Source organism: Camelina sativa, chromosome 5, assembly GCF_030686135.1.
Source record: "Camelina sativa cultivar CO46 ecotype springtype chromosome 5, ASM3068613v1".
In the NCBI taxonomy this organism is placed as follows: Eukaryota; Viridiplantae; Streptophyta; class Magnoliopsida; order Brassicales; family Brassicaceae; genus Camelina; species Camelina sativa.
Window position 1 is genome coordinate 18,409,224 of NC_141884.1, and position 15,075 is coordinate 18,424,298.

The 15,075-nt window shown below is 33.1% G+C and overlaps 1 protein-coding gene across 1 annotated transcript; it reads left to right on the forward strand.

Annotated features, from left to right (window-relative positions):
- The first annotated feature begins 8,632 nt into the window (after positions 1–8,632).
- Positions 8,633–10,303, forward strand: LOC104786945 (uncharacterized). The gene has a single exon (XM_010512428.3). It carries the CDS (start codon positions 8,970–8,972, stop codon positions 9,981–9,983), a length of 1,014 nt encoding a protein of 337 aa, XP_010510730.2. The 5' UTR covers positions 8,633–8,969; the 3' UTR covers positions 9,984–10,303.
- Positions 10,304–15,075: the final 4,772 nt, after the last annotated feature.

Below are 15,075 nucleotides of genomic sequence, written 5' to 3' on the forward strand. Positions count from 1 at the left end.
CTTAACAGTTGTTAATTTGTAGGAAAAAATACAAAAATCTGAAAATTGTAATTTTTTTCATGTGGGTGTGTCTGTGAAGTGCTTCCTACCAAACTTCGTGTTTCCGACCTAAATATATATTGAAAAAGATTTTGACAAAACCACTTTGTATATATTAGTTTTCGTAATGTCAACTTTGTCTCATGAGAAAGTGATCAGCTAACAAACTTTCAACAAAACCTACAAATCTATTTTCTCATAGTTATGTACACATGTCTCACAAATAAACAAATCATCAATTTGATATATTTTCCTAAGTCTTACTAAGACACTAGCTAGTGCTCTTCTTTTGTAGTGATTAACTGCTCCTAATTAATCTCTGAGTTAGTTGTACAGATGCGACTAATGACAACAAAGCAAACATATAAGAAATCAAAATCCTCACAATTTGTACCTCAAATTCAGCTTATGTAATGTAAACAAAGTTTGCTTTTGACATTATCCATAAACGACGCCGTTGATCAAGGCCATGGTTCTATGATCCCTTCATGTACTCTCTCTTTGTTTTTTTTTTTCTTTCTTTTTTTGGAAAAGAAGAAGAAAGATTGTTAACCTGACCCCAGTTTATTTTCATATTAAATATGTCGTATTTTCCTTACTTTCAAATGTGATTTATTTTACGAACAAAAGAGGTCATGAGACACAAGGAAATCACCTTTGAAAGTAAATTGTGAACGTACGTAAATTTTAACATGCGACTTTATGAGTAATAAGATATTAAAGAAAATAATTGAGAAAAAACTATATTCTTACTTACGGAGTTTGATTGTTATTTACTTATTTTCTTGTGTTTCATGACCTCTTTGTTGTCATCAAATGTTTAAACTTTGCAAACCTTAACAGTCTTGCCAATAATATTTTAAAATTTTAAAGGAAGTTTTTGTTTCTAACAATAAAACAAAATAATACGATCGCTTCAATTCATAACTCCCAAAACACCAATAAACCAGTTGATCATGCAATCTAGCACATGGTTCGACCAATGTTGTCTGGTAAAAATACAGCTTGTAGGGATGGTCAATAGATCTATACGCACCAACAATTGAACCAATTAACGAAAATACTATACAAATTATTCGTGTATCTCTTTTTAAGCGAAGTTGATCAAAACATTGTTTATATTGATTCTTTAATAGTCACCAATCTTGTTTCTCTATTATAATCATTAGAAAGACAGTAATCATATAACAGAAGCAACTAAACACGTTTTCTCATCAAAAGATTCGCCAATTTTACCACATAGACAATGATACAACACAAACACACACACTTGAACAATTATCCACCCTTATATCTTGTCCACTTCTTCCTCTAAGCACTTTCTTTATTCGGGTCTCGACTAGCGGTTTTACATTACGTCTAAACCATTCTCTTAATCCGCTTTAACGTATCATTTAATTCGATTTCACAAGTTAGTTCATCTAACAGTAGCTTGAGTGGGCCAAAAACTTAGTAAAAGAAAATTAATTAATGAATAAAACTTGAGTAAAAAATTAATTTAGTATTCACGAAACGATTACAAGAGTTTCGAACACTTAAAATAATTCCATTCCAAACATTTTTTCATTTATGTTTATAAGCTGATTGATGACTTAATTAAATATCTTCATTAACCTTTTTGGTTTCAGATTATTATTATTGTTTGTTTATGTAAATCACGCCGTTGCAATAACGACGGCGAGCATTCCACCCAAAAAAAAAAAAAATTAACGATGGCGACCACAACTCTAAGTTCTATGATTTCTTCGCCTGTCACGAAATAATTTTCTTCTGCTTTGTCATGCATGCCCTCATGACCTGACAGCACAATTGTAGGGCAGAAAAAAATGATTCGGACCATCGATAATATAGTTCGAGCACTTCTCTTTCACGCTAATCTACCATATACGTACACATCGTGGATAACAACTCTTTGCACGAGTGTTCATATTTTAGTCGTCATTTTTCGATATTTTCAAGTTTTTTTTCCCTTTATTATACTTATTTTGATAAAACTATAATTTTTTTTGCTAAAAATGTAAATATTTCATTGAAATGAAAAAGGTTTAGGTTTACAATCATGGATTATAATCCTATAGAAATGGTCCCATGGCAAAAAAAGGTAAAAACATGGAAGCATAATTCGTAAACATGATCTCAGTCCGTCCACTCGACATAGGCACGAGGTGAATAGAGTTGGACGAAGTGATAACGATATTGGTGTTCTTCCCGTGTGGTAAGCTCGAGACGAAGGGCGGGTACACTTTGTAGAAGCCAAATTCCTCAAGCAATAGACGCACTAGAAGCCTTTCAATGGAGGCCCGAGACTAAGCCGTCAACGGCGATGTTTACAGAGCCCTCGATCACATACGTCCCCGGCGTCCTGTGAGAGCGGCTCATCTAACAACATCCATGAGCTTTCCTGTGAGAGCGGCTCATAAAACTATAATTTTTAGTAAACAAAAATTTGACAAAAAAAACTATCATCTTTTTCCAGCGCATGAATTCAGTATATATAATTTTAAAGGTTCACGTAGAAAGTCTTTTGTAGATGTTATTAGTGTTTATCGCTACTTTCTACGTAAGGAACATTGAGCTTATTACATTGTGTTTTATTTACAAAAATAACCCACTTACAATATTGTTACCCGATAACATATGCTTAGTTTTTGTAATATGATATTAACAGGTGACTACAACTATATATCACAAGAATGATATTAGTAAACTTACTCAAGAGTTGCATGTGATAGAATGAGAATGCTTGTATATTGTAGTTCTGAATTAAATGATGCATGGTTCCTTTGTGGGACATTAAACACAAGTGGATAGGGGACCTTGCAAAGAAAATGCTTGTATAATGTAGGGTTTGCTGTCGATGTTCCCAATTCATTTCACAATTGTCTTCAATGTTCCTATCCACTGAGTATTCTTTTAGCTGCCTTCATGTTCATATCCATTTGCCGTAGATATATATCAACTCTTTCATGTCCACTTTCTAAGAAAATTCAAATCACAAACCGAAATCGAGTGAGATCATTAATGGCAAAAAATTGTTCATCTATCATATATATGTATACGTGGGTTTGAATCAACGTGGTAATGTTATGACGAGACTAGCACAAGTCATAAACTACTAGGCTATGTTTTTGGTCACTCATGAATTTTACTTTTCCCAATCTCTTTCACTAATTTAAATGTAGTACTATGCTCCAATTTTTAATGTTTACAAAATTAGCTGAGACTAGAATGCAAAATATCAAACATTATTATTCTGTCAATATACATGCTTCCAACTTGTGAAAATATGCCCATCATATTGATATACCCATTTTCCCATTCATGATCTTACTGGATTTTTGGTAATTGATGCTGACATTTGGCATTGTTAATCGATTTTTGTTTATAATCTAGTTATCATTACATGACAAGCTTTGTTTCATGACTTCATCATCGTTGTACTTCAAAGTTATATATATTTTGGTTATATATATATATATATATATGTATATATATGTAAAAAGTCACTCTAACGCTAGTACTAGAGAAAAAAAGACAGTAGGAGAATAGACTCATGGAATGGAATTGATTTCGACGTACCTTCATATACCACATGCAGCCACATGACTTTTTTAATTTGTTTTTGAAGTTTTATGAACCCAATAGCATTGACCTCTCTCAATTTAATGTAAGTTCTCTTCACTGCATCTCTACCAATTTAATATATTTTGTATGTATATTCACTAATTTCGTTATGAATGTCAAAATATACAAATGACAAATCATCCTTCTTTTAATTTACTAGGTCAACGGCTTGTAGACAAACTTGACTTGCCCACATAATCACGTAATTAAGAACTTTCCCAGCAGTTAACTACTCCAAGAACAATAGAGAACATATTGATTTAATATTAAGTATGGGAAAACGTTTTTTTTATATAAAGAAAGAAAAAGACAGAGTACATGCATTTGTCAGACTTGATTCCGAATAGTTTGTATTAAATTCGATGATGTTTTGTCACAATATGAATTTAAATCCACAAAAACAAAAAGTAGAACTGGATATTTGTTTATTATAAAAAGTTTAACATTCTAATATTAATATATAAGGTTTAACCAATTAATGGAGATGAAACAAACTAAGAAAATTTGAATCATACATTAACTCTCTTACCTACAAGAAAACACATTTTTGCGAGCATTCAAAACAAAAGGAAACAAATTAGAATCTGAGTATATTATAAAATCTCAGATCGAACATAAGTTGAAAACATTTTGATTTAAATAGTCAGAAAGCTCCAAAAGCAAGATACCTGTTCTCGGATCTCCAGATGTTAGGCTGTCTTTATAAAATTAAACTTTCACTTTATTTTATCAAGAAAAAAATAATAATTATTTCTTATCTCAACAGCAATAACGAGCACATATAAAAGGTTTTGATTAATTTACTAAATTACTAAATAAGTAATTGATAAGGAATGGTCATCATTCTTAATTATTAAAGAACCATCATGTTTCCGTCAAAATGTTTAGGGTACAATAACTACATTCACAAATTGGTTGTCAGTGATTAGTATCATCATCATATCGTTTGGGGTCGAACATTGATTCCAACTCAATCCACATAATCATTCATACTGATGTCGTATTTAGATATCGGTGTAACAACCTAACAATATGATATTATAAGTTTATAACCTTGTAAAAATACAATTTTAGAGTGTAGCGTTAACGAAGTTTTTACAAAACATTTTCGTCCCTTGTTTCATACGACATATTTAAAGGTATTGGTTTTTTTTCTTTTTTTTTTGGACAAACATGAATTTTCATTCAATCTAAACCTCAGCAAGAGGTGAGTTCTTACAACATGATTCATGATAGACAAAGAAAACTAAAGATAGAAGCTCCATGAGCTTAACAAAGGGATTTTCAAACTGAAACAGTTTTACAATATTTGAGATGTCTATTGGAACCAAAGCGGATTCGTACTTGAAGTCAGACTTCACGAGATCTTCGACCAGCGAGTGGTCATAAACGGCTCTAACGGATGACGCGATTGAACTTGTAAAAAGGTTTTCCACGGGGGGAACGCTTATGGGGGTTGTCGCCACCATGAGAAGGTTCAAGAGCATAGGATCAAAGTCCTTTAAGCTTTTAGGAACAAACCTCAGGATACTAGATGAAGCTATAGTCGGGTGTCGTAGGTAATGGGAGTCAAACCGTAACAAAGCAGGTGGGTCATCCCTCACATGGCAATGGAGGTAAATGAATTCCACACAAATCTTGTAATCAGTTTGGTCCTGGAAAATGTCAACATACACAAGCTTTCGATATAATGGCGGTAGATGAAACAAAGGATCAAAGGGTTTAAGGATAGGGTTCAAGCAAGCTGTCGGATCAGAGTCATAACTATGGCTACACAAAGCAAGCATCCGGGCAGAATTAATAAACTGACCTCGACAAACAAATCTATCACACAACTTTTGAGACACCAATGTTCTGCTACAGAGGAAACTTGACCAAGCATAGATAGTTGGAACGTCCATAGAGATGCAAGATATCTCTTGATTGGGTTCAGGGAACAGGCGAGACGGAGTAGGACACTTGAAAAAGTTTCGGTAACCCCAACTTCTATGAGATGGGGTCATAATGCCGTTATTTTTCAAGCTAAACCAACCATGAGTAACAACCCTAGGTGAATCTAAAGGCAAGGTTCTCAGATAGCTTTTGTACCAACTTAGCGACATTGAGCGATCATGTTCTAGTTGCAGGATCATGACTCGGTACAAGGAGAAGCTAACGAAGAAGTACAAATAAGAAATTGATGGAGCAAACCTGGGCTTTAGGAGAAATTATATCGTTTGGGGTCGAACATTGATTCCAACTCAATCCACATAATCATTCATACTGATGTAGTGATGTCGTTTAGATATCGGTGTAACAACCTAACAATATGGTATTATAAGTTTATAACCTTGTAAAAATACAATTTTAGAGTGTAGCGTTAACGAAGTTTTTACAAAATATTTTCGTCCCTTGTTTCATACGACATATTTCGCGGTATTGGTTATAACTCATAACCATATAAGACATTTTTTATGGTTTTTTAAAATGTTATTTATGCACGACAAGAAACATAAAGTGATAACATGATTTTTGTATAAGTGGGATTTAAATATGTCTACATCGATATGTCACAACAAACAAAGCAACCGTGTTCTACTACCCAACTTTCTATTTTCGTACTAGATTTCAGTCAAAACAACATACTAGCATCACTAATTAACTAATAAGGTCCAAACTAATATGAGATACTAATCAACACAATAATCATGCACTTACATGTTTGAAAATTTGGTAAAGCTTGACAGTATCAAAATTTGACGCTATATTTGAAGACCCTTTGAATTAAAAACTGGTTTTTTTTTTTAATAAAATTTTGTTCTAAAACATTATCATTTGGATAATAGAAAAATATTTTAAGAAAGAACGAATTTGCATAAAACTTACCTATGCGGCGAATACGAGCTAACAAACAAAGTTCTAACATTTAGCGGTGTAGACAATTCAACAGCCTGCTCACACTTCCTCTCCTAGTCGTAGATTGATACCACTCGCGGCAAGCCAGTACAAGTCTAGAGGCAGCTCCCTTATACTACTCAACGATACCGATCCATATTTCAGAGTTCCTTTATTGCAATTTTCAGATTTGATCTAATTTGTTCCGAGAATGATGATTCCTTTTTTGCTACAAAACCTCATCCGTATTTCGGTAATAACATCTTCAATCCAACTAATTTAAACCTTGCAAATACGATACATTTGATATCTGAGTTTTGGAGTGAATTGAAGAACTATATTCAAGATATTCCAGATATTAATTTAAGCAGATTCTAAAAATAATATGAAAGACAAAACTATTAAAGGACATGACTGATATGTCAAATAATAGAGGAATAACGGAATAGTTGAATTAATGTTCGTGAAACAGACTAAACTGGATAAAAGTTTTGTAGAATACTAATAAAATGCTGAAATTTTAGTTTTAGTCATTTTTTCAGGAAAGCATTAAGTGCTAAGCAGGCAGTAACCCAACACCGAGCAATTAGAACGATTAATCGGGGTTAGAAATTTTAGACAGTTAAGGGTTTACAACATAAAACATTATAAATATAATATCATAAAATATATTACATAAATACATCTATTAAAATAATAATATGAAATAGTAAATAAAGCTAGACAAAAACAATTTAATTTATATCGATCAAACAACATGTAAACGTTTGTAATCATGTATATGAAAATAAATCTTATAAAATTAAATGTGTAATCATAATTGAAGTGAGGTCTATACAATTTTAGACGTTGTAGTGGTTGTCTAAGCGTTATTTGAGCACCTATCACTTAATGTTATAATCAGACGTATTTTCTATTTATAGTTTTAACAACTGGTGATATATATATATATATATATATATATATACACGCAGAATCACTTTTCTTAAAACTTGATGGATATTTTGAATATTAAAAATTAGTATAATTAAGTTTTAAAACATGAACAAATGAGATATGGTGATTAATACTTTTACACCAAGAGGTTTAGGGTTCTACGCCCAGATACTGTGATTTATTAATTAAGTTGCAGATTAATGAGATAACAATTTATAGGAGATCTTCAACGATGCACAATTAGAACTGTTCGTCATGATTTAATTTACGCATGGAGAAGAAGTGTAATTTATGGTGAGTATAACAGTTTTCGTAATTTACAATAATAATAAATCAACACGTTAAAAAAAAAATAAGATACTATTTATTGTCTAAGCTTTTTAAAAAAGATTCTCTAGTCTTTTGGTGACAAGAGAGGAAAAAAAATCTCTAGTCTTTTAGAAGAAAGAGTATATTTATTATAATATTTTTGTATTATTGACAAATCCAAATACGTAATTTATATACACACTCCTAGCTTAAAATATCTGATTTTCGAAACGGGTGATATTGTTTTCCTTCCATAAATATTTGTATTTTTATTAATCGCAACAAACCAGTAGTCTTTTGGTGTAGTAATTAGTGTCCATAATTTTTTTGGCTTTTGGCTTGTAAGTTGTAACTCTCGACTTGACTACGATATCTGGAACTGGAAGGAATGAAATGAAAAACGTATTCGTAATACTATATATATGTTACTAACCTTTGTTCTTATTATGACAGTTTCTTAAACTAATTGTGATTTGCGTTGACAAAATAAATTAAGAAAAATTCCACTAATTGTAACCTCAAACTTATTTTTAATTCATCTATAATATATCCTAAATTAAATATATGTCAAAATATTATCATAAATCTAATCTTTCTTGTATATAAACCTTTCAAATTAATTTCTAAAAATTAAGGTTTAATCTAAAGGTTACATATGACTAACAACAAATTTCAATCCCTTTTGATTTTCTTTATATTAATTTAAAACAAAATTAAAGTCTTAGAAGTCATAAGTTGTACTACAAAACTTTTAAAATTAGTTAAGCATACAACTACAATAAAAAAATATCATAATCAAAAATTGTGTCCCCTAGATAAAGAAAGCTCAAAACTACTTAAATTCACCCTCTTTCTTCTCCACTCTTCTTAGCACACACACACACCCTAATCCATTTCTCTCTCTCTCTCTCAACCAAAAAAAAAGAAGAAAAAGAAGAAGAGAGAATAAGAGGAGAAATAAAAAGAAAGCAACCCAATCTTTAACCTTCAAAAAAACCCAGATTTGTTACTTTCTTCATCCTTCTTCTTCTTCTTCCCAACATTTTTCTCTTTTTTTTTTTGATTCTCAAGTAAAAAAGAAACACACTTTGTTGTCTCAAGAAGCAAACAGAACAAACCCCAACTTGGGGAAGTTTTTCATTTTTTTTTTTTTTGTTAACCCAAATCACATTTTTCGTTGGGGAAAGATGAGAGATTTGGTGTCATGTTTTAGCGAGAACTCTATAAACGTGACACATCCATTATCACTATCATTATCATCATCGTCATCATCATCTTGTTCAAAGTACACTACCAACAACGTATGTATCTCACCATCTCTCATACCATCAACACAAACCACCATTACAAGCATCTACAGAATCACTCTATCGAAGCACCATCTCATCATCAAGGTCACATGGTGCAATCCACACAACAACAATGGTCTAAGCATCTCTGTTTCCTCCGCGGACCAAAACCCTTCGACGCCTCTCAAACTCAACACTTCTTCTCGTTTCTTCCGTAAGAAGAAAGGTAACAAATCAGTCGACTCCGATCTCGGTAGAATCGAGGTTTTTTGGGATCTTTCTTCCGCTAAATACAATTCTAACTTGTGTGGTCCTGAGCCCATCAATGGTTTCTACGTTATCGTCCTCGTTCATGCTCAATTGGGTCTTCTTCTTGGTGACACATCCGAAGAGACTCTCCGTAAAAAGGGCTTCTCCGGCGATATCGGTTTCGATTTCTCTCTTGTTTCACGGCAAGAACACTTCACCGGGAACAACACTTTCTACTCCACGAAAGCTAGATTCGTTGAGACAGGAGATTCGCACGAAATCGTCATCAGATGTAATAAAGAAACAGAGGGTCTGAAACAGAGCGTTCATCATCATCATCATCATCAATACCCTGTTCTCTCTGTTTGTATCGACAAGAAGACGGTGATTAAAGTGAAGAGGCTCCAATGGAACTTTAGAGGGAATCAGACGATATTTGTTGATGGGTTGCTTGTGGATCTGATGTGGGATGTTCATGATTGGTTCTTTAGTAATCCAGGAGGAGGAGGAGGACCTTGTGGTGGTGGAAGAGCTGTGTTCATGTTTAGGACAAGGAATGGTTTAGACAGTAGCAGGCTTTGGTTAGAAGAGAAGATGGTTAAGAAAGATGATGAACAAGACAAGCTTGACTTCTCTCTCCTCATTTACGCCTGTAAGACTTAAAACTAAAAACAAAAACTAAGAAAAACCAATTTTTTTTGTTTTCTTAGTTTTTGAGATTTACAAGAAATTGGTGATTTGATTCTGTTTTTAATATTTGAGAATATTATTTTAATGGGTTTGCGTTATTATTATTTTTATTCTTGGGAGGAGTATAGATTTTTCTTTCTTACATTTTTTTTTGAGTTGTGATTTAATATTGAGAAATTCGAAAATGTGAATTTCTTCATAGGAGTTGTTTTTGTTTTTTTGTTTTTAAATGGTTTTTATTATAAATTCAAGAGCATTGCCTGATCTTAAATTGAAGTCATTTGTTGGGAAAATATTGTTGTCTCTATGACTCTCTTTTTAGGCAACATTGTGATCTCTATTACTATGTAGGCTCATCTGCAGTTATACATTTACTTTTTTCATAAATGTTGAAGTAATTGATGAATATGGTTAAGGAAGAAGAAGAATTGAAGAGTGTGAAATAAGATGAGAATATATGGGGGGAATATGTGCACGCCTATAAAGATATGCATGGAGCCTCTTTAAAGTACAAAAGTTAAAAGGTCTAGAATCTACTCATGCTATTTTTATGTTCCTCTTAATCTAATAAAAGTATATGAATGAGCTAATATGATCTTTTATATGAAGTTTACAACACAGTATATATTGGATTAGATTTTCAAGTTCCACCAACTTTAGTTTGTTTAATTGACATCCCATTGAAGGAACAAGTTCTTCTAGTTTTAGGTGACAACAATTGTAAATTATAGAGGGTTTTTTTAACATTTTAATGGTGAAGTTGTTGTAAAAAGAAAAGTCAAGTAATGGCTTAATTTTAGTTAAGTTGTTTCGGTTAGGAGAAATTTAGGTGGTGACATCCCAATCATTTTTTCTATATAGTTTGGTTGATTTGGAGAGTATTAGGTAACTACATTGTAAATGACAATGTGTATGTTTTAGTTTTAGAATTTTGGTCTACTCTAACCAAGAACATTATACTAGTGAATATCATATGCCTAACCATGTCTCTGTATATAAGTATTTATCAAGATATATAACTATAATTTTAATGAAACATGTACAAAATAAACTATTCGGTCAACATAACAATACCATATAATTTAATTATTGGTTCGAGTCGTTTAAAACCAATTTAGAATTTGCATCTCCGCCAAATATAGTTAGAAGTCCATGACGGCAACAATTAGTAATTCTGTTGGTAATCAGAAGTTAAAATTCATTGATGTTCGAGATCGAATTCTTGAGATGAAGTTCGAAGGATATATACAGGAGAAGTGTAGCGCCTTGGCCGCCAACTTTTCTAGCGGATTTTATGTCCACTCCAAGTTTATGGATTCACTTTTTTTAGTAGATTCAAGTTCGCTCCCAATCTGTGAGTTCATCTATATTCGACGGTCGATTTGCTACGTAAGGAAACTTTAAAGATTTGTTTATCTACAAATCACCACATAATATTTTTTTTGTGTTTTGTCCTCATTCACACATTCACACAGTTCTGACAATCATTTTCTGGATAGTCACCCATCCTGAAACTACTCTAGTATAAACACATTTAACTCTGGAGTTTTCTCAGAACTTTTGACAGAAAGATAAGTGCATTTTTGTGAAATAGGTGGCCAAATCAATTATTTTAAGTCTCTCAGCAAACCGGAGTATCATAATTCATCCCACTAACAGATCGCAACGTCCTTGTTGCACACCAAGACCATCACCCTCAATGGGATGAGCCTACTCGACTTCACACTCATCTATGTTCGGTTCTGATACCATTTGTAATGCTCCGAACGCCAATTTTCTTAGTGGGCGCTATGTCCACTCCAAGTTCATGGGCCCACCTTTCTTAGTTGACCCATGTCCACTCCTGGCTTGTGGACCATCCATATCCGATGGCTAGTTTGCTAAGTCCATAAGGCTATAAAGACTTGTTTACCAACCCTACAAATGACCATATGATATTTCCTTGTGTTTTGTCCTCACTAACACAATTCTGAAAATCACTTCCCGGAAGATTACCCATCCTAAAACATTTCCAACTCAAGCAAGCTTAATTGCAGAGCTCTCTCATGATGGCTCGACAGAAAAAATAAGTGCACTTTGGTAACATATGTGACCAAATCAATTCTTTTAAGCCCCACATCCACTCCAAGTCCATGTGCCCACCTTTCTTAGTGGACCCACGTCCACTTCTGACCCGTGGGCCTATCCATATTTGACGGCCGGTTTGCTACGTCTGAGAGGCTTTAAAGACTTGTTTACCAACCTTACAAATCACCATATGATCTTTCCCTGTATTTTGTTCTTTCTCGCACAGTTCCGAAATTCATTTTCTGTAAGGTCACCCATTCTATAACTACTCCAGCATAAGCACACTTAACTATGGAGTTCTCCCTGGACCTTTGACCAAAAAGATAAGTTTTCTTTGGTGTCATAGGTGGTCAAAGCAATTCTTTTAAGCCTCTCCGCAAACTGGGGTGTCACTTATCTTTTCATCTTCTCCGCAAAAGTGCACTTATATTTTCGTTTCATTACAATCACTTCCCGGAAGTTGACACATCCTAAAATTTTCCCAGCTCAAGCATGTTTAACTGTGGAGTTCTCTCATGATGGTTGACCAAAAATATTAGTGCACTTTGGTGACATAGGTGGCCAAATCAATTCTTTTAAACTACTCTGCAAACCGGGGTATCACAGTTCACCCCCACTAGCAAACCGCAATGTCCTTGTTGTTCCCCAAGACCTTCACCCCCAATGGTGTTAGCTCTCTTTACTCTACACTAGTCTGGGTTAGGCTCTGATACCACTTGTAATGCTCCAAGAGTCATCTCTCACAATGAGTCCCATGTACACTCCCAATCCATGAGCCTACCTTTTTTGGTGGGCCCCACGTCAACTCTCGGCCCGTGAGTCCATCCATATTTGATGGCCATTTTTCTACGTCCGGAAGGGTTTTAAGACTTTACTGACCCTACAAATCACCAAATGATATTTTCCTGTGTTTTTGTCCCCACTCGCATAATTTCGACAATCACTTCCCGGAAGATCACCCATCCTAAAACTTTCTCAGCTCAAGCATGCTTTAGTGTGGAGTTCTCATGATGGTTGACCAAAAAGATAAGTATATTTTGGTCAAATCAATTATTTTAAACCACTCCTCAAACGAAGGTGTCACAAGAAACCTTAATGAATTATGCTTTCAATGTTGAGAACAGAGGCATAAATCAAGAAAGAACAAACCGGAATTAAGGTAGAGGAAAGTCAAGCAATGGACGAGGTCATTCTAAGACCATGCAACATGCAGAGTGCTAAAATTATGGAAAAAGCCACATTAAAAAAAATTATTGAGCATTATAGAAGAAAAAAGATAACAAAAGAGTTGGAGCTAATTTAGTGATAACTTATGCAATGGTAGTGTCTACTGATCTTTAAGAAGAAGTGAATCTCACGTTGCGGTTGTTGAAACCGCATAAACATCAATCTCTTCAGCTGCTAGTCAGATCGATTCTTGGGTCCTTCATTTAGGAGTCTCTTTTCACACCACGACACCATATCATAATGGAAAACTATGCTACTGAGAATTTTGGGAATGTATATCTAGCAGATGGATTAGCTATGGATATTTTTGGTGTTGGAGACGTCAACCTGAAGATGAACGTGTGTGAAAGACCACAAAGGTGACGATAACCTAAAATACATTTGTTGTTGTCGAGAATACCAAGAAAATTGAATTGTGCTATTGCAGATTATGGCATATGAGTGAGAAATGTATGAAGCTCATGGTAGCAAATGTATAAATGCCTTTAGTTTGTAACTATTTAACCAATATCCAAACTTTCATCAATTGACTTATTTGATACATCATTTTTCATTATTTTGAAACACTCTCAATTCATCTTAAATATTAAAAATTAGATGTGTTATTAAAAACCTAGTATGCTCTGAAGTTGTTTAAACACAATTTTTTTCTACAAATGTTAGCCTAAACTTTAATACCAATTGTCGAACTAACATGACACAATGAGACTAGAGCTTTTAGGCTCACACACACTTGATTGTATTACTCGCACCTCACAACGAGATTAGATTTTAAACTTGAACACTAACTAATTTTACACGATTCATTAATTTCTCACGATTCTCGTTTGAAATTAAATTAGAAAACACAATAAAATTTTACGAGTTTGATAAACATATTACTTCAAACTGTTTGCAAAATGAAGTGAATATACACAAATAAAAAATGACGAAAATACTATAAAGAATATAATTTCTATTTTGTTTAACAATCTCCATAAAAGTTTCTTCATTATTAAACATTTTTTCTCTTTCTTTTTTTATCAATGTGAAGGAAAAAAAAAAGAACTGGAAAGGGAAGGAAGATACATGTGCTGCACAGTGACTATATTGCTTTCACCCCCTTCATGAGTGGTCCCTTATTGTCTTACAATTTAATTTTCGAATCAAAATCTATCAGTCCCTTCCCCTACTACTACTAGTACTTATATACTCATCCAACAAGTACTCTTTGTTCTGCAAATTATTAATTTCTTCTCCATATACTCCAAAATTACATGCCATATAATCATATCAATTTTCTTGCAGTCAATTTGTTTTCCTTGCCAAACATAATATCATTTTTCTTTTTTTTTCTTCCTTGCCAAAACTAATATTATCATTTTTATTTTTATTTTTTTTTATTTTTTTACAAATTAATCTCGTAGAGTATAACACATTCCACGAAAAATTAAATTTTTAATATGGAAACAAAAAGAGGAGCAGTCAATATAAATTAAAAAAAAAATGAAAAATAAAGTTAAAGCAAGAATAAGTAACGGTATCTCAGAGCAACAGTAGCATTAAATTTGCTTAGGCTCTCTTCACATGGCCCTTGCATGTGTCCTTTGTAAATGTTAGTGTACCCCATATATATAGGCACACAACCATGTCTATTTTTTATTTATCCTTTATTATTTTAACATTTTTATTATATATATGTGTCCTCGAATACAATTATTTTTATAGTAATTGGTACAATGCCAAATTAACATCAATGTGACTATAAAATAATAATTATTATATTGGGAGA

Coding starts and splice junctions, on each gene's coding strand:
- LOC104786945 (XM_010512428.3), top strand. CDS start 8,970: ATGAGAGATTTGGTGTCATGTTTTAGCGAGAACTCTATAAACGTGACA.